This window comes from Gekko japonicus, unplaced genomic scaffold (assembly GCF_001447785.1).
Source record: "Gekko japonicus isolate JY-2015 unplaced genomic scaffold, Gekko_japonicus_V1.1 scaffold401, whole genome shotgun sequence".
Classification (NCBI taxonomy): Eukaryota; Metazoa; Chordata; class Lepidosauria; order Squamata; family Gekkonidae; genus Gekko; species Gekko japonicus.
Window position 1 is genome coordinate 785279 of NW_015165841.1, and position 26527 is coordinate 811805.

At 41.2% G+C, this 26527-nt stretch overlaps 1 protein-coding gene across 1 annotated transcript in view; it reads right to left on the minus strand.

Moving 5' to 3' along the window:
* Nucleotides 1-821: 821 nt before the first annotated feature.
* Nucleotides 822-26527, minus strand: part of TGFB2 (transforming growth factor beta 2) — a 121477-nt gene continuing 95771 nt past the window's right edge. The window contains exons 3-7 of the mRNA XM_015410999.1: nt 15269-15401; nt 14932-15042; nt 8744-8909; nt 2282-2435; nt 822-1060 (exon numbers count right to left, since the gene is read on the minus strand). Coding sequence (XP_015266485.1) covers nt 902-1060; nt 2282-2435; nt 8744-8909; nt 14932-15042; nt 15269-15401 — 723 coding nt within the window. The 3' untranslated portion in view covers nt 822-901. The remainder of the gene's footprint in view (nt 1061-2281; nt 2436-8743; nt 8910-14931; nt 15043-15268; nt 15402-26527) is intronic.

Below are 26527 nucleotides of genomic sequence, written 5' to 3' on the forward strand. Positions count from 1 at the left end.
GGACAGTTTACAGTTTCTTTAAAAAAAATCTTAATAGACCTGTCTTTGAGACTGAAACACAATGTCTTTTATTAACAAGCTTTTCAGTATTTAAAACAAGGGTATGAGGCTTTGCAGAAAGCTCTCCTAGGGTCTTAGCACAAAAAAACAACACCAATGCATGTGTGGCTTTTTCTTTAAACAAGAACAAAAAATAAGACTTCCCTACAATGTAATACCAGACTACTTTAATTGACCTCCTAAACTAATCACTGTTTTCAGGAATTCTGAGCACATGTTTGCTAAGCATTAAACATGTTTGTGGAAATTTATTTGGTCTCCAACTTTTGTGTCCCCCCCCCCCCCGGCAACATGTTCTTATTTGTTCGTATTACACAAAAATAAATAAGGCGTTGTTCATTCTAAAAACTACAAGAAACAGAAAGGGAGCCTATGGCATAACGACATGGAGATCAAGTAAGCCACGGGATAGATACAGCAACTCCACTTAATGGGATTTTTTCCTGTTTTTTTCCTTTTCACATAAGAACTCTAACAAATTCTTCCAGTGTTTAATTTTAAAAGGTTTTAGTTTCCTTTTCTATCTCGTTAGTATTATTAATTCTGTGTGTGTGTGTTTTTAAATGCTTCTTGTCTACCTCACTAACCAAGTAGGTGAAATGTTGGATAAGGACTTCACGGTTTTGCTTCAGATGCCAGTTTAAAGTAAAACACTAACCGAAACAATGAAACAAACTCTCAAAAACATTTCAGACAAGTACCGTTCTTTTTTCATTTTCCTTTTAAAAACACTGCTGATCCTATGTGTTCTTTTGTTTCTTCCTCTTCGTAATTATATTGCTTCCTCTTTTTTTCCAGGGAAAAACAAAAATGCACACACTGTGCTGTCCCAGAGTATTCTCTAGCTGCACTTGCACGACTTTACAATCATGTTAGAAAGCTGTTCAATTTTGGGCGTTTTGCCAATGTAATACAAGATGGTGAGGGGTTCTAGGTCCTGGGATACACAGCATGGAGATGCGGATGCTTCTGGGTTTATGGTGTTATACAAGCTGAGTACCTAGATGGAAAAGAATGGGGAAATAAATATATTTAATATGTCGCATCCTAGTTTAGTTATTCAGGACATTTATAGCCTGCCTTTCCATGAACAAGACAGTAATGAAGAGATACTACATTTGTTCAGATATGGCATTTGATATCACTTAAATATACTGTAATGTTCAGTGTATCTTTCTGTGAGTCTATTAACATTTTGTGTTGTATACATGATTGGAATGCTCTTCTAAGAGAAGGTGCATTTGGTAATTACAAATGCCATGAACTATTCCAGCAACCCACAGGGTTTATGCCTTGGAAGCTTTTTGCAAGTTTGCCATTCGTTACTGAGTTGGTTTCCTTGAACTTTGGAGCTGGGGCTGCCCTCCTCATTAGGCAAAATGAGTTGGCTTCTAACTCTAAGCAGGCCACTGCCTCAAATCCTTCAAACATTTTCTTTACAACCAAGCTTTTATATAAGAAATGACAGGCAGTGTTTTCAGAATATCACATCACGAACCAGATAGCCAAATTCTCTGCTGACTTTCCAGAATCCAGAGCACAGAATGTGTACAATCTAGATCACTGTTTCCCAGATGAATTCCTTCACACAGAACATGCCTGCCTAACCAGCAGATCATGTATTGTGCAGGTCTGATTTACAATGACTTCTATGAATGAAATCATTAGGACAGTGAGTAAATCAGGATTACTCAAGTGATTCAGACCTGGCTTAGAGGGGGATCTAATCCGAACAGTACAGGTCCACTGTTTCAGCTAGGAAAAGGCACTGAGGCTGGGATGACACAGGCCAAGCAGTGATTGGAGAGTGACCGATTAGGAAAAAGATGGCAACTTCCATGTGTGAGAAGAGGGTGGGAGCTGAAAGAGAAGAAGGTTCATAGAAGGTTCTCTTTTGTGAGAAGATGATAAGCGCTTGCTGTCCCTTGGTGTGGTGGAACACCTTGGATACATAAATTTGGCTGGATGGGTCTTTCTCATGTGAGAATAGGGGGAAGAGAAATCCGAAAGGTCTGGGGAGCTTTATGTTTTGAATTTTTAACACTTTATGGGTATTGTCATTCTTAGGTATCTCTTTGTTTTGAAAAGATGGAATCCATAATCGTAATATTAAGAATGATGTGCCAGAGTGACAAGTTTGATGACGGCAGGCTTAAGAACACCACTACATTTTTAGTCTCAGATATCCTACCATCCCATCAAACAAAGAGGAGAGACTTACTCGACTGTGCTGAGTATCTGAGCTCCATAAATAGGGACACGCTCCTGCACAGAAATTTGCATGGTATCCTTTAGGTTCATGTATCCATTTCCATCCAAGATCTCTCTTGAAGTCAATATAAAATGGTCGCAGGCAGCAGTTATCCTGCACATTCCTGTAAACAGAATGGCAGACAAATACATAGTTACAATCATGCCTTCCCAAACTGGGGAAAGTTGCAGTGTGCTCATTGGGTGGCTTGAAGGTGAATTCAATCAAATACTCAAAGAGATGTCTTGTTTCTAAACTTCTGACAGCTGAAGTACCTCCTGCTTTAATTTGGCAAAGATGTTTCAGTCAGGAAACATGAATATGCCACAAAGGAACTGTTAGTGGTGGTGCCAAAAATTATTATTATTATTATTTTTTAAAAAAATCGAAGTCTCCCATGTGGCCACTAACTGGGGCACTTGTTCACTTTAGTGGCCTCGCCTCCTTCCAGCTAACCTCCATGGATGTAGGTCTGCTGACTGAATATTAGTAAAATTACCTGCCCTCAAAGCAAGCATGTTCTGACTAGAGGTACATGAAACTATTCTCTGTGTAAACCCTGTCACACTCCTGATTATGTTATTTGGAGCATGATAGTTCTAGAAGGACTCTCCATTCCTAACCAGCTTCTGCAATTCTACCATGCTGCAACCTTTCCTTACTCAAGAAATCTACCTGGTGGTAGTGTCCAAGATGCAAAGATCCATAGGAAGGGAGTTCCCAGTCATGTCTTTATATTTTCCATAGATCCTTGTGTCCAGAACATTGCTGCGGCACCTCCATGGGCCCCAAAACAAGGAAGTCAGAAAGCAGGGCCTTCCAACCACCACTGCAGCTGCCACCAGATAAATCTGGATGGAAAGGGAAGAGGGCAGGTATCGTGAGGGAAAGCTGGTGCCAGGAATGTTCTATAATGAATCTACATTTCGGTAGTGTTTGGGCTAATCTGTAGCTTTTGGGGGGACTGAAGATTTCTGACCCCCTTCTCAATTGCAAATCTGAAACAACTTCTATTTGTGAGAAAGATACAGGTAAAAATATTTTACCTGTATGTGATCTCCATGAAATTAGAAAGTCTGATTCAAAAGAACATTAAGACTAAGTTCTAGTAAAGCCATTTGAAATAACTGGGATCTCCCAGCCCTCAGACTAGCTTAGAATCAACATGGTCTCCCAGAAAAAGATTCCCTGGGGGACCTTCCTCACATCATCTAGACAAACCAGGTGTCACATGAAAATAAATCCCATAACTTGCCATTGGCATAGTCTAATAATTATGTGCACCATTCCATTCTTAACATTTATATCCCATACTTGCTCCAAGGAGATCACAACAGGGTACTCCGTCCCCTCATTTTGTCCTCACAACCACCTTGTCCAGCTTCCCAGCCTCCAAAACAACTAGAGTACCCAGAATTTTGTCCCCATATGCTCCCCTCCCCACCAAGGCAGCAGACCTGCCTTTTGTACTGGTATCAATTGATCTTGTTGTCCCAGAAAGAGTGAAGGAGATAAATAGAGTAATTCAAATATATAACCAAAAAGTAGAGAATTCTACCAGGAATATGAAAGTGAAGGGTTTTGTTTTTTTGAAGTAACAGTCTGGAAACCAAATCAGATGCTTTAATTATAGTGGTTTTATACATATGTTTAAATATTGGTCAAAAGGCCAGGCTTTTATCTATTAATTTCATGTAGCATTAAATCTTCAACTAAAGTTAATGGTACCTGTACACAAGAACCAACTTAATCCTTACTGCATTCCTCCTCCACAAAATCTTGGAAGGAAAGGCTTTCCAGATAACATACTACAGAGTCATTACTGTATATCTAACTTAGGGTTGCCAGGTCTCCTTGCTACACTGGTGGGGGGATTTGGGAGGCATTCCCAGCATGATGACATCACCCAGAAGTGATGTTATAGCATTGGTGACATTGTGCAGCGATGCTTTAGTTTGAGGGCAGAACTATGGTTTTAGGCCAAATTTACCATAGAGTTTTGCCCTCAACCTGGGATGTTGCACGGGGGTGTGGTTGTTTGGGGGTGGAGTTTCTTCCACTGACCAGAGGTGAATTGAAGCCCCAAAAACCAGGGGAACCCCCACCAGGACCTGGGGACTGGCAACCCTAATCTAACTCCAAATTGAGCCCTAGAGTATAGATTACTAAATCTGCAAAATGCAGCTAGGGACAGATAGAGGGATTTCTTTAAAAACTTGAAAGTAGTATAAGATTTTCCGAGAAATCATAGATAGATTATAGATATTGGGGGAGGGGGGAGATCTATACATACATGCAATTGGAATGGGACTGGCCTAGTCCATGCTATGCAGCTGGGCCTGACTTTTCTCGAATAGAAAATGCCTGTGAGGTGGAAAGAGGGAGCAGAAGACAGAGGGGCAGATAAAGTAGGTTGGCTGGTGGGTGGGAAGGAGAGAAGCAAGCAAGAAAAGGGAAGAGGATATGGGGGCTACAGGGGAAGGGAAAGAAAAAATAATAGGGAAGGAAGATACAGGGGGGAAATGAAATCCCCCCATTCAAATCTTGGAGGGTCTCCTGCTTGTCTTTATATACAATAAACTGAAAGAACAGTTTCTGTTCTCATTTTCACCTCACAAGGAACTTAAAATGATCTTCCCTTCCGCATGCAGCCATTTTTCCCTATCTTGAATTATATCCATATGTGCAAAGTTGAGGTTGTTTGGAGGTATTCCAAGTTTTTGCTTATGTCTTACAGTGTGGTATATATTGTCAAATTTAGGACTACTTCTACTCACCACCTTCACCACTGACTAGGGTTGACAAAAAATTTTGTGGTCCTAAATGGATTAACATTTTTGCCTTCCCTTCTTTAATTGACACTTTGTTCATGTTAACTGATCTACAGCAAGGGTGGGCAGAGGGTTACAGTTCATTGCTGGACCACTGGAGATTTTCTAGTTGCTGCTAGTTTTTGGAATTGTTCCAAAGAATTCTTGTTCTGTTCACATGATGCAGCAAGGCTTGTCTTATGGAGAATACTCAAGATCACTCATATTACATGGTTTAATTATTAAGAGACCGTAAGCATGTATCATTTAAAACACAATGGTGCACTAGTGGAGATGCTAGTAATAAAAAGACAGTGTAGGACAGTCGCCTTTGATTTAGAATATGTAGCCCCAAAATGCCCAAGCAGATTGATCAAAGAAAGAATAAGAGCTACTTGAGGGCCCTCCTGGAAATGAACAGGCTATTTGGCTGCCCAGTCTCTTTATATGATATAAGGCCCTGTCTCTAGCAAGCAAGGAGAAACACTCATCCTGTTTCACAGTAAGCTGCTTAGATGGTGGTATCATGTGGCGTAGGCACAGGAGGAAGCCAGAAGCCAAGATTATTTTTGGAGAGCTCTTCAAATATGCTATTTATGCTCTTACAGAAATATCCTTCTTGTTATTACTGGGCCCAATCCAGTCAAATCGAGCACTTTTTGAAATCTGTAAATCTTAACAGTTCTTACTCATGCCTACTATTATCACTATTAGTTTCAAGAAGGGTCGAGAAATAATCACAGATGGCAAAGAAACAATGGGCACTGATCTTCGGCAAAGTGAGTGAGGGGAGACATGACACATCTACAAAATTATGCATGGTGTAGAGAAAGTGCAGAGGGAGAATTTTTTTCCCTTCTCCCATAATACTAGATTTCAGGACCACTCTACAAAACTGACTGGAAAGGATTCAAAACAGACAAAAGGAAGTACACCACTGGCAGATGACTTGCAGAACTCACATTTACAAGATGTAGTGATGACCACTGGCTTAAATGGATTTGAAGGATTCAAATACATTTCAAAGGAGGTTGAACAGATCTGTGGAGGACGTGTCTGTTGTTGGTTATTAACCATGATAGCCCAGAGGAGTCTCCAGCTTAATAGAAGAATGCCTCTGTTTGATAAGAGCTAGGGATCAGTCAGCAAATGAGGATTGTTATCTATAGTTATCTATAGATTTCAGTGTCCCCACCATCTGATGGGTGGCAATCTGAGAAAGCGCTTGCTTGGTCATGGTGCCAAAACTTTGGAACTCCCTCCCCAGGGAGATTTACTCATCTCCCTCTGTTGCTGTCTTCTGCCAATAAGTGAGTACTTTTTTTGTTTGTTTGGAGTACTCCCAATAATTGTTATTGGGCCTCCTCCCATGGTTTGTTGTTATGTGTGTTTATATGTTTTATTGAATTTTTAAAGTAGCTTAGATATACTTTAATTTAAATACTGTTTTAATATCTTACATATTTTAATGTTGAAATTTTTTATGTTTTGATATTTGCCACCTTGGGTACTCTGTTTGGGCGGATAGGCAGCATTGACATAATTTAAATGAATAAATAGGGGGGAAATCACAAAATTTAAAAATGCCATCCACATATCTGATATCTAGTTTTTTCAGTTCAGAATATTAAACCTCAAAATTAATAATGTTGCTTTTTTTCTAAAGCACTTTCAAATTCCATTTTTTTAAAAAAAGTTCAGTTCTGAACTAAGAATACAAGAAAAACCCTGCTAGATCAGACCAGTGGTCCATCTAGTCCTGTATCCTGTCTTGAACAGTTACTCTGGAGGGCCAATAACAGGGCATAGAGGCTGAGGTCTTCCCCTAGTGTATTGGCACTGGTATTAAGAGATTTAATGCCTCAGTCACCATGATTAGTAGCCACTGATAGAACAATCCTCTATAAATCTCTCTAACCTCCTTTTAAAGCTGTCCATAATTTGAATTGGACTGCCTTGTGCTCGCTTCGGCAGCACATATACTAAAATTGGAACGAATTGGACTGCCAATTCAAAGATGAGGTCTTTGGGGTCACTGATTTCAATTTAACATGTGCATAAGTGTCTCTAAAATAATTACATCCTAAAATATTTCTACCACTGAAACATAGTTCCTCCTTATTAAAGGGCTATGATCTAAATGAGTTATATTTTTTTACAGTTTATCTTCTTCCTTGCATTGGGCTCTACAAAACAGTGATACCAAAGCTTGCTCTGCCTTTTGATGGGAAGAGAGCTAAAGGCAGAATGCAATAACAGGGCAAGCCTATACATGTTTACTCAGAAGTAAGACCCATTTTAGTTAATTTTACTCCCCACTGTTTTTAGGATTACAGCCTTGCTACATCAAACAGTCCACTGAAATGTGGTTCTGAAAAGATTAATCTTCCTTTTTGCTTTCCTTCTCAGAATATATTGTGACTGTAAACCTCTGGCAGGGCAGGCACTTGTCTTTTTAACATCTCTGCACAGAGCTTAAGTTTGAAGTGGCAAATGTGACCATGGAGGAAAAACTGTGCTTGGAGCCAGAACTTTACATAGTGGTTCTGCTGCATATTTGCTGAAAAGACAAGGTGCCTTGACAAATTAACATTTGGGAACTGCTGAGTCAGAAAAAGGTGAAGCAACATTCTGATGAAGCTCTGGGTTATCTCCCTAATGCACAATTATTACTTCTTTGGATTACAGCCTGTGATTGTGTTGTCATGACTGAAGTTGAACAAACTCTCAAAAATCTTGTCCTCTCATTGACAAATTAGTTAGTTTAGATTCTTCTTCAGAGAGCAAAATGCATTCTTACTTTGAAGTATCATTCCATGTGGAACCAGCTCCACCTTCTCCTAAAATGCCTCTCTCTACTACTTGTAATCCAGGGAGCAGAGCAAAAGTAAACACTGAAGATGGGCTCCATGTCTGCTGCAAGATGCATGCCCCAGACAAATTCACCCCAAATAACCTGAACATGTGGACATGGCCCTTTCACAGGTACAGCTGTGACTTCTTGGCAGCAGTTGCAGAGCTTATAGTGGCACATTTCCTAGCCACTGTGACCACAGTTCTTGCTTCCAGAAGTCCACAAAGCACTATCTATGGAAGGGCTGTACTTGGACTACACATTGTCTGTGTGAATGTGAGAGCTAAGGAAGGATACATGATTCTGGAGGAAAATGTAAATATCTGAACCATTCCCAAGATATCCTCAAATTAATATGAATTGTACATGGCTTTACAAAACATAGTCACTCTTGTACTAAAGGCATGTGTGTTTGTGTGTGTGTGGATCAGCACAGAAATAAGATATACTTCAGAAATATTTAATACTGCTTGCCTTCTACGTACAAGTGTCAATGTAAAAGTTCATGTCACAATCAATCAGTTCTGAACATGTGAAGTATCTTGGGGAGGAGGTGGCCAGCAGAAAAATCTGATTCTTCAGTTCTTACTGAGAACTGTGAACACAGACTGTAGAAGCTCTGCTGCAAGAGAATGCAGGCTTTATTAATACTTATGGATGGATCTGAGAAAGAATGCAACCATGAAATTATTGGGCTACACTGATAAGCACATGAAGAGCAACATATTTCTATGCTTGTGCATAAACAAAATTTCCTTCCATAGTTACCTAAAACAATAGGCAGCATCTAGAGCACGCTTCTTCCGTCGACTGGACTGTTGCGACTCAAGTCTGTAGGAGGGTAACAACATTAGCAGAAGATGTGGGTTCTTCCCACTGTATTTTTTCCTATTGGACTTTAAAGTTTTCTCAGCACTGTGGTAGTCCTCAAGACCTTCAAAAAATACATTTTGGTAATAAATATTGTGTTGCTTTTCTGGAACAAATTATATAAACCATCTCTTTATAAGAAACCTGATTCACAGGAAAATCAGGGATGCTGGTATCACTTGGATGCACTGATCACATCCTGGTATGCTTCTGAGAGTGTGGAATGGAGCCCATGCAGGATTAAATGAAGATCACTGACCCTCATATTTATCATTGTAGTGAGTATGGATGCTTCTTCGGAACATGATTCAGAGATATAGTAACATGCTGCCATCTCATGTGCTGCCACTTCATCATACTTCCTCACACACTGATTCACCACTATTTCCTCTGCCCAAACTGGACAGCTATTGTTTATATTAGCTTTCATACCATTATTAGCCCAAGTTTCCCAATATGAACATCATGGCAGATCATGACTAGAACAACCCACAAATGGAGCTAATTGACACTAAGAGGAGAGGATGGATAGGGAGTGTGTGAGTCAGCATCAATCCGTCAAACTGTGGCTTGGAGAACTGTCCAAATTGAAACTGTGCCTATCTTCACTGAATCTAATTGGTTTTTTTAATGTAATTCAGTAGAAAATCAAGGCAGAAGAACTTGTTCTACAATGCTGGGTTTCATGCATATTAATAACAACTCACCAAATGTAATACGATCACCAGATATTCATATATATATTACTTTCTCTGTAATTATCATGCACATTGATATTTATTTAATCAAAAACAAAATTCATTCTAATGATATTTTTCTTTCTTTTTCAACTTTCATATGTTTACAGACCATTGTCCACCTAAAGTTACTCATGGTTATGTAGTTAGCCAGCAAGGTGTAGAGTGTTGGACTACAGTCTGGGAAAACCCAGTCTGAATACCCACACTTCCATAGAAGATTGCTGGGTGACCTTGGGACAATCCCTCTCTCAGCCTAATCATGCTCACAGGGTTGTTGTTCTGAAAATAAAACGGAGGAGGGGAGAACACTATTGTAAGCCACACTGGGCCTCCATTAGGAATAAAAGATAGAAATATCTAAATAAATACAGTTCTAATTAAAATGGAAAGCAGTGGGACTTAAATTGGTCAAGCTTAGTTTGCTCTTTTGGTTTCATTGGGACCTAATCATGACTAACTTTAGTTGGACTGGAGCGTTAACTCTTTTCAGCACCATTAGAATGTTTGTTGCATAAACCATGTACACAATTCATCTATCCCGATTAAGTAAAACCATGGCCTCGTTTTAAATTTGAGTAGAGGACATCCAAAACATTTGGATACTGTGAAACTCTTATAATCTAGAATATAACGTACACAGTTACACTGACAGGATGATACATGGGAAACACATTAGGACTATGGACAATCGGACTGGATGCAATCCACTTCTACTGAAATCATTCAGAAAACCATGGGTTTTAATTGGGGTAGGATTACATCAAAGTCAGATATTCAGAAAATTAGGTACTACAGTATATCAAAATCCAACAAAGAATCATTAAAGGAAGTACACACACATAAACAAAACATTCCAGATCCTCATACCTGTGACTCTGTGGTCAAGCTACATGTGATAGCAGCAAACCTGTGTCTTTATCCATCAGTCTGTCCAAATCACATGTATAGTGGGGGTGCAATTTAAAGGATAAAGGTGTGCACAGGTATGGATGTAGGATTTTCCTTCTACCTGCAGCTTCCCCCTCTCATGGAATCCATCTTCCAAGTACTTTCCCCCTCAGCCAGGCTCCAATATTTGTGAGTTCAATTGAGAAAGAGCAACTGGGGGAAAGGGCAGGAGAGAGTTCAGCCCCTCTCATCCACCAGTATGCCTCTTTTTGTTCTGAGTCAGTGCAATCTTATGCAGTGAACTTTGAATGAAGTAACCCTGTATAGGATACCACTGTAAATTGCGCACTCAGCCCTGCTGATTAGGGCTGGCCTACACTGAAAAGCACAGCCTGCCCTCTTCGCTGGTGCTTAGCAACCAGCATTCCACACACCTCCTCTAGAACAGTCCCTTTTACTTTATTAGGCTTGGGCTTGTAGCTGATTTACATCTCTCCTCACTCATTCTTCCTTCTTAGAATTCCAATAACAACCAAACAGGATTTGCTTCTATAAATGTCTACACTACACTGATATGTTCCTGAAGTAATGTGCAGAGTTAAGGACAATTTTCTTTGCCAAAAGTGTTTTGGTAATGTATGTGGCAGCAACATAAACAGAAAATAATCTTCCTAGATCCTGTCTGAAGATCACTGAAGACCATCTCATTTGAATGCAAGAAGGACCATTCTGGAAAAGGGAAACACATACATTGCTTGTAAGTTCCCGCTATTACTTGTAAAATGAATGGTGGGAAATGGCATGGCCATGTAGCAGTTGACTTGATTCCAGCATGAACAGGTGCCATTTGATTATCTGGTAGTCAGCCAATAAAAGAAGAAGAGAAGGTTTTTATACCCCACTTTTCTGTACCCTAGGAAGCCTCAAAGCGGCTTACAGTCACCTTTCCCTTCAACAGGCACCTTGTGAGATAGGAGGGGCTGAAAGAGTTCTTAAAGAACTGTGGCTGGCCCAAAGTCACCCAACAGGCTTCGTGTGGAGGAGTGGAGAATCAAACCCAGTTCTCCAAATTGCAGTCTGCCACTCTTGACCACACCATACTATGCTGGGGTCTGCTTCTTGTGCTCAATACTCTCACAAAGGATCACATGACTGTTTATTTTTTGAAGGCAGAAATTAACATCCCATGTGGATTGGCAAGAAAGAATGCACTTCCTTTTGAAGTGAAAAGCTGGAAGACCTAGGACCAGTGTTCCCAGTTGCTGGCTCAACATGAATGAGATAGTCTCTATACATGGTGGTTCAACGTGTCAAGGGCTATGTGTATGATAAATATGAAAGTATTTGACCCAAACTTTCAAACGATTCATGTTACTCCTACAATTAACAAGTTATAATGCTGCTTGCCTTTATGGCAAAACTTAATTTAGAGATCGGGGGAGGGCACCTCCTGGCACACATACTGAACAGCAGCACACCAAACTATTTTGGCCTGTGCGCAGAGTCAGTTTTCTACTCAAGCAATGATGCCAGGCTGAGGCACTGCTGCTGAGATTATTGTCATGGGAGAAGGCAAGAAGCATAGTTTATGGGAGAAGGCAACAGCCCAGCACAGCAAACAGCAGGGTCCACCACAAGCATCTGAGGCACTGGAAGTAAGGCTGAGGCTTGTCTTGTCCCTACCATCATCTTTGTTTACCAGCACACCAATATATTCATATATAGATGCTATCGTCCCCCCCACCCCAAGCATTCAGGCCAAAAAGGCTGTTTACCTCTATTGAAGATTATCTTTGTGGCAGTATTCCCTCTAAGCTAAGTTAGTGTGAGCTAGCTCACGTTTTTTTAACCTCTGGCTCACACATTTTTGTATTAGCTAAGGAAGAATAACTCTAGAGAAAACTAATTTATGCAGTAGCCACATCACCCACTCACAACTTTAATGCCAGTAGCTCACAAAGTAGGATTTTTTCCTCACAAGACTCCACAGCTTAGAGGGAGCATTGCTTTGTGGTATAGTTGCTGCTTTACCATAAGTTAGGCTTGTCCATCTCACTGATAATGTCTGAAGTTCAATATCATGTGAATACTCTTCATGCCAGTGCCACACCCCCACTGGCGCCAGGATTCTCTCAGGGGAGGGGAATGGAATTCTTCCTACTCATTGCTGTTATGTTTTAATATTTAAAGTGGTTGCCTCTGGGGAAAACCCATCTTTGATAAGTTTCAGATAGAGAGCGGATGGGTCAGCCTTGGGTACAGAAACCAAAAAAGAGGGTCTCTTGAGGATCCAGAACAATGAAACTTTAAAAGAGTTTTTGAGAACTGAAACTTAGAGATGACCTCATTGATTAGTGAAAGGAGTACCAGGACTAACCTATACAAACAACAAGAACCAGAGACCAAAGAGCTGAAATAAGGGGACAGAGCACTGCAGAACCAAACTGGAAGAAATTTTTGCTGGAGAACTTGTCTGCTGTATGAAGGACAGTAGCTGACCTATGAAGGGAACCAGGTTGTGCTGGGGGAAAAATTCTTTTACTGCCAGGTGAAGTATTTGTTACGTTCTCCAAGAGATCAACGAGAGACACAATCTTAAAAGCTACTAATGGGATAACCCTGAAAATCCAAGATGAAGAAATCTGAATACTAAAAGACATTCAATTTGAAACACACAAGTGGAGGAGACAGTATAAAAATCAAACTTCTTTTTTATGCAAACAATCCACTCCCTACAGATGGATATTTCCGGAAGGACTTATCTTCAACTTTAAAGATAAGAAAGAGAAGATTGACTGTACAAAAAGCAAAGGCTTTTGTGAAGAAACATCAAACAACAGCCAAAGAAAAAGGGAAAACAGAGGACACTAAACAAACTGAAGAAGAAAGTGAACATGAATCGGGAGGCAGAGTAAGTACAACTGACAAATCCTCAGAGGACTCTGATGATCAAAAAAGAGAAGCTGCTCCGAAACTCCTCAAAGTTAGACTGACCTATGACAAGAGCAAACTCAAGAAAAACAAGAAATATGCAAAATAATATGTAGTTTAACTGAAAGTTTTTTATCCGTTTGTTATATGAGAAACAGGCTTACATCTATTTTGGCTAAATATGCTTGCTTTAGTTTGACTCTATATTAATCTTAAACAGTTTTATTCCTCTTATATTTTTAGTTTACTTTAAGGATGGGAATTACTATAAGCTACTTATATAATTATGAAAGATGATCCTTGCTTTAGCTTTGTATTTTAGTCTTAGCCCCTTTTTCCCTTTCCTTGTAGTATGTGTAGTGGAAAAGCAATAAAAAACTTTTTAAAAGGAAAAAAATTATTTTAGAATTTGCCAGGATTGGGACCAGTCCACTTAGATTTATCTGGATGCATTTTCCTTTGTTATTTTGTTGCCCCAAATCCGCTACGATTTCCGTATATGCTGCTTATGTTACTGATGGTTTCAAATCTTCAGTAAAAACTTGGCTTTGTTGTGTAAGCAGCTTAGTCTCTGAAGCTTTGCTGTCCACTCTACCTGGTAGTTGTGTATCCTATACACTGGGTTCTATAACAAACCTGTAAAAGGTTATGAAGCCTGTCAGGTGGAGGTACAGTGATGGGTGCGGTAAAGTCCACTGGAGTAGAGAACTACAGAAAAGAGAACTACAGAAGCTCGTTGGCTCACCTTCTCTTCTTCTCATTGTTCAGGCTACTGTCCCAAACATGACAGGATGTACTAACAAAAGTCAAGCAGCCCACATGATACATAAATTCAGACACTAATGAGGCAGCAAGAGAGTGGCCATAAGAAAGAAGCAGCCACATTACAAAGATCCTTTCTGGTGAGGAGGTTCCCCATGCAGAAGCAGCCTTCTGGATGAGTTAACAGGTTCACCTGAAAATGCGCATCTGGAATTGTTTCCCCATCTTCACTGCAAACTCAGCTGCGACTACCAGATATATTACACACAATGCCTCACTCACTGGAATGGGCTCAAATTATGTCTCTGACTCCTTGGGTTTCCATGAGCATCACCTGTGGTATACGTTTTTGCATCTATAGGATCAGGCTGAATAATTTGTTAGGTTAATTATTCAAGAGAAATCTGATTTTTTTCATCTAGTTAAACTGAAATTCTATACCTTTGTTCTTAGCAGAGAGCTACAGGGCAAATCCAGATAAATCACATAGATCACTACAGGTAGAATAATTTGGATCAGTACTAACACAGTTGGGGATGAGTCTGCCCCCCCTCCAAAAGCTTAAGAACCTCTTACTTTTGATGTTCCAAACTTGAGAAATGGTTGCTACACAAGAGTTTCTAAGAGGATATTCCAGAATTTCTATCCTCACATACATGCACATCTTCTCCAGTTCCTTGATACCATTGTGGTTTCATATTTTAAACAGGCTGTAGAAAACTTATTTATGACATAACAATTTTAATTTGTAAGCTCTGTTATTACCTGCAAAACTTGCTTCTAGCACTTCACTTTGGTTTGGGATGATATAATTATTTGAAGGCACGAACGTGCAGCATGGACAATGCAAACTTATCTTAAATCCAAGATTTCTGTCTGCAAAACACAAGATTACCTTTAGATTAGCTGCAGACTTGAAGTGGCCTACAATTAATGTAAGGAGGCTCTAAATGAGAAATGTTAAGCTTTTTACAGTTTTAGTTTTATTGTTTTATTATTGCGATTTAAAAAGAAAATGCTGTAAGCTGCCTTGGGGCTTTGTCCAAAGGCAGGATAAAAAGGACTGTAACGAACAAACAAAGAAAATGGTATTGTCTGTCACCTCTATGATGGAGCCATTCATGTACAGCATCAGTTACGTCAAAAGATAGCCATTCACCTTCGGCTCTTGTTTTAACTACCTTGCTATCAATGTAACGTTGCATTGGTGATGTTAGGTCTTTGGTTTTGAGAATCTGGAAGAAAGAAAGAAAACAGACAATGTATAGCTTCTGGGCTTTCAGTAATGCATCAACAAAAGACAGTTATGTATACACACAAACAAGTTTGATATGTTCAAATGTAAAAACTGGGCAAATATGGTGAATCAGAATGGGATCCAGGGCACCAGAAAAACTTTTGCAAACTTTTTGTCATTCAGGCTAGTTTAGTTCAGACATAATGTGAAACCATGGTTTATTTTAACTCTGGTTAGATTGTGAAGCTGAATTTTGGGATGATCATTCATATCCTGATTTGTCTTGCTCAGAGCTGGTTTTATCACCTTCAGTCTGGCCAGGTGTCTCTGTAGGCAGACAGTGTGTGAGGGCAGAATGAGGGAATCAGCAAAGATTCAGCTAAGATGTCCACGTTTGCATTTCACCCCAAACCACAATTTTAAGACTAATTGAGTACACCAATTTCAAACCTGGTTTAGGAAACTGGTTTGATGGACCATAGCTAACCACAGTAAACGGAAGGCCTATGTTCAAACTATAGTAGCTTGACTAAACCACAATTTCACATTATGCCTGAATTAAGCCTAAGTGTGAGTAGACAGGCTAATAAAGACACCTGGGAGCCATTATTTGTTGACTTCACGTATGTGGAAGATAGAGGTGGAAAGAAGATGGCAGATCACGGGTGGAAAAATAGACAGTACCACTTCAGAGAACTAGAAAGTGGGGGAAGATTTTATTTGCTTGAAAAGAGATCAAGATGGGTAGCCATGTTAGTCTGTCTGTAGCAGTAGAAAAGAGTAAGAGACCAGTAGCACCTTAAAGACTAACAAAATTTGTGGTAGGGTATGAGCTTTCATGAGTCACTCACTGATAACTTCTTCAGATACAGCTAAAATGAATTTGCTGGCATAGGTTTTCTTTGCTTGTTTTAGTCCATCTTATCTATTTTATAAGGAATGACTGACTGATTGATTGATTTTCTATTTGCAGGTTATTTTTAACATAGGGAAATATTAAAAACTGATCTTGCATGATCCTCCACCTACACATGGCGCGGTCCATTCTACCTTCTCAGATGTCTGCTAACACTGAGTCACCTCACTGCCCTTGCACATGTGAACCAGTTTTTATTTGCAAGGGAAGCTCAAAGCACTCCACTTAGCTTCCCTTTGTGGCCATAGTTTTACCTTATGGCGTTAATGGAGTTTTGTGGTTCAAATTATTAGGGCTGTTTCTCCAAATGCACAACACAAGAGTGACAGTGCTATGATCCAGAATGGAGAGGCCGGAAGCTACTGCAGGCTGCAGTGAAGTGGGTCAGGGTTCCATCACAATGAGACACTGGAGAAGAATAAATGTCCATTTCAAACACAAGCTACCTTCTCCCTTACCTGTGCTAACTTGTTTATTTTGGATGCCCAGATGGTACGTGTCAATTTCACACGAGCAAGCGTTGAGCAATGCTTGTGGGAAATCAGTCTAAGTGTACTGATGTTGCTTCTGCCAGTGGACTGTTAGAAGAAACATAATTTATTAGCATCTATCTATCTATCTGTGAGCTGCGGTGGCTCAAGTGGTTAAGACGCTGAACTGCAGGCTGTGGAAGGTCGGTAGTTCAGCAGTCCGAGACCCGAGTTGCCGCATGATGGAGTGAGCTCCCGTCTCTAGTTCCAGCTTGCTCTTCCCTTTTGCCCAGATGGTACCTGTCAATTTCACACGAGCAAGCGTGAAGCAATGCTTGTGGGAAATCGGTCTAAGTGTACTGATGTTGCTTCTGCCAGTGGACTGTTAGAAGAAACATAATTTATTAGCATCTATCTATCTATCTGTGAGCTGCGGTGGCTCAAGTGGTTAAGACGCTGAACTGCAGGCTGTGGAAGGTCGGTAGTTCAGCAGTCCGAGACCCGAGTTGCCGCATGATGGAGTGAGCTCCCGTCTCTAGTTCCAGCTCCTGCCAACCTAGCAGTTCGAAAGCAAGACATTGCAAGTAGATAAATAGGTACCACTTCAGTGGGAAGGTAACAGCGTTTCGTGCACCTTGGTGTTTAGTCATTCCGGCCACATGACCACGGAGACGTCTTCGGACAGCGCTGGCTCTTCGGCTTTGAAACGGAGATGAGCACCACAACCCTAGAGTCGGATTCGACTGGCTTTCGAGCAAGGGAACCTTTACCTTTACCTTTACCTTTACCTACCTACCTACCTACCTATCTATCTATCTAATCCATCTTGAAGAGCTGGCCAATTCAGTATAGTAACTGGGCTGGGATCTAGGAGGCCCATGTTCAAGCTTCCATTCTTCTATGAAGTTCAAGTGACCTTAGGCCAGTCACATGCTGTCAGCTTAACCTACTTCAAAGGGATGCTGTAATGACAAAATGAGGAAGAAAAAAACATGCTATTCTTTCTTCCTTGTCAGAATGGCAGATTTATCATATACTATATCAGACAGGTTTATCATATACTAACAAATACGATAAACTGTGCGTAGCTTTAATAGTTTTCCAGCGTTATTACTAAAAGCAATAATCTGTGGAATACTTTTACAATATAAGAAGCTTCAAGATAAGAACAGATGAGAGAAGAGACATGTGGAAATGACTTTGACAATGAGATGAATGGGGGAATCTTGGCATGCAGGATTTCAGAGTATGCACTGAAGCTTTCATAGATCTACATATCAGAACTATTGATTTCTTTTGTCTTAAATTATTTTCACAATGTCTTGTGCTATGTCACCAATATACAAAACATAAAAGTACATTTATTTGTAGGCTGCTTTACCAAAAACCATAATACTCTACAGGTATGTCATAGTATCCCCATGCAATACAGAATTTTTCCTTTACCAAAAACCATAATACTCTACAGGCATGTCATAGTATTCCCGTGCAATACAGAATTTTTCCATGCTGGTACATATAAGAACAGTGGTTCATATACTTAGGATGCAAAACAGAGGAAAACTAGAAGAGATGGGAAGTAACTGAAAACTCTCTTCTCTTAAACAGCGTTGAAAAGGGAAAATGCCCATGAGATAGGTAAAGGTAAATGTTTGCCTTGCTCGAAAGACAGTCAAATCTGAATCTAGGGATGCGGTGCTCATCTCCGTTTCCAAGCCGAAGAGCCAGTGCTGTCCAAAGATGCTTCCATGGTCATGTGGCCCACATGACTAGACGCCGAGGCGCACGGAATGCTGATATCTTCCCACCAAAGTGGTACCTATTTATCTATTTGCAATTTCTTGCTTTAGAACTGCTAGGTTGGCAGGAGCTGGGGCCAGAGACGGGAGCTCACTCCGTCACGCGGCACACTTGGGTCCTGAACTGCTGAACTACTGACCTTCCACAGCCTGCAGTTCCCCCACCCATGAGATACATACATGCAAAATTTGGGGCTGTTTTTCTGAAAATAAAATTAGTCTTCTGCAGTGCCTTTGAGATATTGTTCTTTTGTTTATGTTGTTAATTGGTGCACCTCTCTGGGTTTTGGACTATCCTGTTATGCAATGCTTCCCTTTTTCAAAGGAGCTCAAAATAGTCTACATAAGTGCCGTCCCATGTTATCCTCACAAAAATCCAGCAAGGTAGCTTGGGTTGAGAGATAGTGATGGTTTCAGGAAGGACTGCAGATTCAAATGCATGCAGAATTTTAGTAATGGGCATAGGATTTAATTTTGGAATTGGCTCTGAAGGCTTACCAACTGTATTTAGATGGTGGATGCAGCTCTTGAACATGGAGAATGGAAGAACACAAAAGTGACTGTACTGGTTCTAGCAGCATAGTGACGAAGAGCCTGTGCTACAAATCAGGAAGACATTGTATGGTATCTTGTCTATGCCGTGGTTTAAGGTCACTTATACAGTTGCCATAAATTGGAAGCAACTTGATGGCACATAACACACACAAAGTCAATTGGAGCCTTAAGTAAGCTACCCTGCCTTCACTTCAGCCCTCAACCTACAGTTGCAATAGGGAGATAATTACACTTATCTTACCTTTTGAGCTCATAAGGGTTGCAACTAGATAATAGATGGGAAGTGCTTTGCTAAGCATTATGTATAGCTGGCACATTATATAGCTGCTATATTAATAAAGCCAAGAAAAACTGTAGTGTCAAGGACATGGTGAGGAGAAGCCCTGCTACAGTGATTCAACTCTCACAACCCAATCAGGCTGGAAGTTACATGACAATGGTCGTCACAGGTGGAGACACAAGGTTAACCCATTAAAGACAGGCTATTAGATGCCCTGAAATGGACAAGGAGCTGGGGATATAAGATAGATAGCAGGAGGAAGCCAGGCATATGGCTTGGCACCAACTAACCAGCCTCCCAAAAATATGGGAAGGGAAGTGAGGAAAGGGAAGCCAGGTTCACTAAGCCAGTGGGTGTGAGGAGGCAGCAAATCAGATCCAGCCACAATACCTACAAAGGCACACCTGTTTAGGCAAGATTTGCCCTCTTTTTGTCATTCCAGGACTGCAGCTGTTGTAACCATCAACATCTCACAACAGCTTATCATCCTTGATTAGGTGTATCACCTGCTTATACATTCTAGAATTAGGGGGCATGGGCACCCAACGAGCTGTGGCCAAAAATCAGGACTGTTTTCTGAGGCTCCATTGGATATCTTTGGGGACTAAGGCATGTTATAAGTAGTATGGGCATTTCAGTAATCATTCCTTTTGATGTATTTCTAGGTTATCTGGATTTATGACTTGGTAGTCTTCAAAAGCAATGATATAAGATCAAGTGCAACTGAGTGGTTCCATGCACAAATGCTGACTGATTTCCTAATGTATAACACAGAAGACCAAGAGAATACCAGAGATAGCTGGTCATCACTGTATATAATAAGTATCACAGCGATGGGGCAATAGCATATGTTTTAGTACATTAGTCTTCCAATTAAAAAAGATAGTTATCACAAACCTGCCAAAGAAATCAAAATCCTAAATGGAATCCCTGAAGCAAAACACCTTGACTGCTGCCTTGCTGCCTTGTAATACAATAATTGCTGGTCTCTAATTAACATAAGCTGGGGTTTAGCGATCATATTATAGCAATTGTTTCACAGCTGAGTAAAAAAAAAGCCCTTAAGCTATCTTCCCTCCTCCTCTTTGGTAAAATTAAATCCCAACATTATGTCCTTCATATCTTTCTTGGCCACCACAATGCAGAAAATCTTTTTTGCATCCTAAAATGTGGCCAGATCCTTCCCTTATTACTAGCCTATTTTCCCCTTTGTCAGTGTCAGAAAGATAGTCTTTACTGGTTTTCTGTCATTTCAACCAGTATCTGTATCTATGAAAGCCAGTTCTCAGCATTATATCAGATAAGGAAGGGACTGTGCAGAGGTGAATAGGCTTGATTCTCATTCACTGCAATGGACAGCAACATAGAATTGGCTTCCCACCCCACCCCAATGATTCTCCTGAGAACATCCTTTTGCTTTTGCCCATATGAGTAAGTATTTGTCATTCTCCCCTATGAGAAAACCCAAAGCATTCCATTTGCCAGTACTATTGCAGTGAGGATAAAGCCTGCACCCCACCCCTGATACTGACTAGCTAGGGATCCCTCAATGGAACACACTGTGTCCTATGCACTTTGAAGTTCAACAATATATGACACATCTCTCCATACACACCCTGACCATCATAATGATGGACATTCTGTTAGGTGCTCATAATTTTATGGCACTTTAATGTGAAGAATGCTCTACCTATATAAAGCATTAATTAACCAACAAACTTGTGAAATCCGAGCTGTGTTCCCATTTTGTAAACGGGGAGGAGAGATTGCGGCCACAGGATGCTCTGCTGACCCCAACGTTATCAACAAACACATGTTGAGAGTAACTCTTAACTGGAAACTTTGTATAAGGTATGTTGTCCATGCACAAAACAGGTGTTGCAGAGTGAGCCTCCTGATATTCTTGGGAGGCACATCTGTCATAAGTATTATTCTTGCTTTTACTACTAGGAAGTAAGTCTGAGAGTCTGCCAAAGGTTATCTTCCACAATCAGATCAGGATCTGAATGCCTAGTGTCAAGATATGTATTCAGTGAAATCAATTCTATTTAAATTTCCCAAGTTTTGGTTGCCACAGTTCAGTGAAAGAAATACATGTTCTGCATGTAGTAGATCCCAGATGAACCACCTGCATCTCCAGTTAAAGGATCATAGGTAGGAACAGAGCTGGGAGAACTTCTGCCTTACGCCTTGGAGCTGCTCTCCGGTGGAGTTGACAGTACAAGGCTAAATCAACACACGATATAATCCAGGACTAGGAAATTTCATACATCTTTGTTCTGTGATGCAACGATTCCTGTGCAATCTCACTGCTTTTCCAATAAGGTGCCATCTGTATTTTTAAAATGTTTATTAAAATCAAATATAACATATAACATGTACAATATCTTAATAACAGTATACAAAAGTTCTGAGAATCCAACATTACAAACCAGCCAGTTAATCCCCAACAAAGTTGTCATCAAACATCAACAGATATAACATAATATCAAACTATTTTAGTATCAGATCTGTTCCCATATATATGAACGACTTCTGAACTATAAATCCCATGTAATGTAGTCAGGTTTAAACTACAACAAATTTTGTGGTCTACTACTCTAAACAACAAGAGGAGTCTCGGCAGCAGGGCAGAGGTCAGAGTGGTATCAAAAGTGAAGCCATGTGTGATAACTCGTCCTAGAGGGCAGCACATTGTGTTCTGTCATGAAGTCAAGAACTGGGAACCAGGTACGTACAAATTTTTCATAAGTTTTACCGGAGCTGTTTTGTAATCGATCTACTATATTAGAAATTTTATTCATCACAAACTGGTCCCAAATCTTGTCATACTAGGATGTCAGAGGAGGAGGAGATGGAGATTTCCAATTTGCCGCAATCGTGAGCCTGGCTGCCGCCAGAAGAATGGAGGTAAGTATTTTTTTTGAGTCATTTCCAACTGATGAATCCCAGAGATTGAGCAAAGAGAGCTCCAGAGTGACAGGGAGTGTTTGTTGCGTGATGTTGTTGATTCGGGAGAATATGTCCTTCCAAAATTGCTGAATGACTGGGCATTCCCACCAGCAGTGTAAATACGTTCCAGGAGATCCACAATTTTTCCAACACATAGGATCATACTGAGGGTTCATTCTATGCCATCTGTATTCGACCCTGGCCTAAGTACTGTATGAAGTAGGACCAGCATGAGGTTTGATACAGTCCTCAATTGCCTTGAGGGGGTTGGGTGTAATGCATTAACATGCCCCAAACCTTTCCATATGATAGTAAAAGCATACTGAAATTCTATCTATACATACATAGAAAGAGAATGAGAGCCCTATTTACTGAAAAGCTTCTTTCCAGCACATTTTGCATTAACACTTTCAGTGGTATACTGAGCATGGGTTGTTGTTGTTTTTTTTGCAATAGGCATTAGCTGCCAAATATTCCTGTTCCTGCTCTCCCTAAAACTTGACTAGTGTAATGCTATGAGGCTGCAAAGGGAAATTGACCCGGAAGCCAACAGGGGTCTTTCCTTTGGCTTCAATGAGTTTTGGATCTGGCAGTAATTGAGAGCTGAATGTGGTCCTTATAAACTATTGTACGAGGTGCAGCATACTTGCCAAAATACAAAGGTACATTTAACTTGCCAAATGTTTTAAAGCCTGTAGTTCTACGATCTGCTCCCTGAGAAATTGCCAAACACGTTCATCATGCAAGATTGCAAATAAAGCGTACATACTGCACACGGAGCCCAGACCAAATTCCGGCTTGGGTGGAAATAACACAGCTGCAAGTGATGATATTAGTCCTTAGTCACCATCACATCTGTGGGTTGCTCCTGTTCTCTGCATTTATGCTTAACAACTGTGAAATCTGGCAGGTTTTTTAAAAAATGGATGTTTCTAGCCCTCATGACTGAGGAGTTTTAAATGTGTACACAGGGTCCTCTTAAAACATGGATAACTACAAGGGGGCAGTGATGTTGAGACTTCTATGTCCTAGAGAGTTACCAATTTTTTTCTTCTCTTGGGTCTCTCTGTTCACCAATATGAACATTAAGCTTCAATCCCTGCTATTTTCAAGTTGCCTAATAATTAGAGGCACAAAACTGCCTTATGCTTATCTTTTCTCCTGGATAATATATACTTAGGGAAGAACCTCTCCTTTATCAAGAATATTTAGTTCCTGCAAAAACAGAAACCTCCAAGTATGCAAGTGTAATCTGTTTGCAAACCAAATAAAGGTTTATGTGGCTATTAAAATATTCATTGCTAACTACACCATTGGAGTATTCATTTTGGCTCTTTTTGGAAATTATTACCCTGAATATTGCCTCTTACCTTCTCATAGGGAGGCAGACAAGAGCATTGGGGGGGGGATGTACTAGATCAGCAATATATATAACTACTTACCTGTGGCGCTGATCTGTACCTTGGTAGTAAAACAAAAAATGGAGGAAGTGGTACTCCCAAAAATTTAGAAGTCCCACATTGCAGCAGTGTCCCTCCATGTGAACTAGATCTCCTGTACTAGCATGCCTAACCTGAATCTCCAGTAGGCTACTGGGGATTACTGTGTACTATTTTCCTGAATCAAGTCATGATAGCATGAGTTACAGGGCTGGTAACTGAGCCAAAGACAAAAATACACTATAAAGGAGTCTTTATCCACTTACCTAGCCAAGCAAAAGAATATCTATGAAGCTGGGAAGATACCTCAATGCCTGACACCTCGTTTCTGCCTTGTTCACTTTACAGTGAACATAAGAGGTAAAGGTTCCCTTGCTTGAAAGCCAGTCAAATCCGACTCTAGGGTTGCGGTGCTCATCTCCGTTTCAAAGCCGAAGAGCCAGCGCTGTCCGAAGACGTTTCCGTGGTCATGTGGCCGGCATGACTAAACACCAAGGCGCATGGAACGCTGTTACCTTCCCACCGAAGCAGTACCTATTTATCTACTTGCAATTTCTTGCTATCGAACTGCTAGGTTGGCAGGAGCTGGAACTAGAGACGGGAGCTCACTCCATCATGCTGCACCCTGGGTCTTGAACTGCTGAACTACTGACCTTCCACAGCCTGCAGTTCAGCATCTTAACCACTTGAGCCACTGCAGCTTTAGTGTTGTCAAATGAACTGAGAAGCAGCGACAATCTCAGCATTTCACCCCAGGAAAACTTTGAAATGCTCAGTGCGATTTCCTGCAGTTTAGGAGTTTTTTAAATTGTCAAGAACAAAGGTGTAATGCAAAACAAAATAAATAAACCTTTGCAAAAGGCACTAGTATTTAACTGTTACTTGCTGTAGGCAAGTTGGAGTTTATTAAAGTATCAGCCCACAGACGCCAAAGCCACTTCCTTCTTCTCTGTTCCTAGAGATGCTAGGTTATGCATGACTTTCAATAATTGCTGGCTTTCTTCATTCAGGCATGTCCCATGACCTTCAAATGAGCATACAATTTACTGTCCATCATTAGTTGATTGCTAAGCAGAGGTCATCAATGAAGGTCATGTGCATTAGAATATAGGTAGTGTTTAGCACAGCCATACTGATAACAGGACTTGCCGCTTTCTTTGTCTCTGGTGGAGAAACACTTTTCTTTCAAAACTCACTGCACAAAAGTATTAACCATCTCCAAACACTGATCTCTGTCTCACTCCACCACCACCCTCCCCGCTGCAATATTCATATGAGCTTGTCTGCCTTTTTAACTTTTTTAGATACAGCATAAACTAATCATTCAATCTTTGTTCGTTTAAACAAAGGTATTGTTTTTAAAGCATCTAAACCTCTCTGGGAAGAGGTGCGATGGCTTGAGATGTCACCGGTGCCTGCAAATCAGTGTTGCTCACTGCCATCTTCTTCCACAAATGGCAGAGCCAGTTTCCTTAGAGAGCACTCCTCATCAATCAATTGTATGCCTATAACAGCATATTAAGTGTGATTCTTTAGCAAGTCTATGGCATGCTCAACATATATACCATCATTCCCTTAATATTCTCTTAATACATGAAGAATTAATCAGTTATGCAGAAATATATTCCAATTGTTCAAGCAGCTCCCAAGAAGGAGACAGTGGTGTGTGGAACATACTGATTTGGAGGGTTATGTGTGCTTGACTCGAAACCTTACTCCTGATGCTCAGTGAGCTGAGGTGGAGAATGCGAGCCCAAACTTAATTGAATTCAAGCTGAATTGCCTCCTCGAGAGGAGGAAGAGACGGCACCGGAGCTGCAAGAAGCGCAGCGTCAGGCAGGGGGCAGAGCCAGCCAGGGGGCATAGAGTGTGTCGGCCTGGCGCTGGAAGCTGAGGAGAGTTTGGCGATCTGGCTGGTGTACCGACCGCCTAACGCACCGGCCAGTAGTCTGCCGTCCCTACTGGAGGCCGTAGCAGGCTGGGCGTTGGAGCACCCTCGGCTTTTAGTCTTGGGTGACTTCAACGTCCATGCCGAGGACGCGGCCTCGAGTCGGGCTACGGACCTGGTGGCGTCCATGGCGTCGCTGGGACTCTCCCAATTAATATCGGGCCCCACGCATCAGGCCGGGCACACGCTCGATTTGGTCTTCGCGGCGGGGAGTATGGTGGATCCGATTACCACAATTGAGGTACCATGGTCGGACCACTATGCCCAGAAGGCTCGCATAGATGTCCCGCCCCGACCCTGTTTAGGCGGCGAGCAGATTTTAGCTCGCCCATGGAGCCTGATGGACCCTATGCGGCTTCAGACGGCCCTGCGGGAGCCGATGCCCCCTGGCGGTTCGTTAGATGAGCTCGTGGACGATTGGCATAGCCGATTCGCTGCAGCCATCGACGTGATCGCTCCTCGGCGCCCTCTGCGCCCTCGCAGCTCTAGGCTGACCCCCTGGTATACCCAGGGGTTGCGGCTTATGAAACAGGAGCTCAGACGGCTAGAGAGACGGTGGCGCCGAGCTCGCGACGAGGCGACAAGAGCATCTTATAGGACGTTTATGAAAGCCTATGAGATGGCAGTCAAGGCTGCGAAGAGAGACTTCTACGCAGCCAGGGTTGCGTCCGCTAGCTCACGCCCGGCCCAATTATTTAGGACAATTCGGTCATTGACAACACTGCCTCAGGGCAGACAAAATTGTAGGGAATTGGACATTGGCTG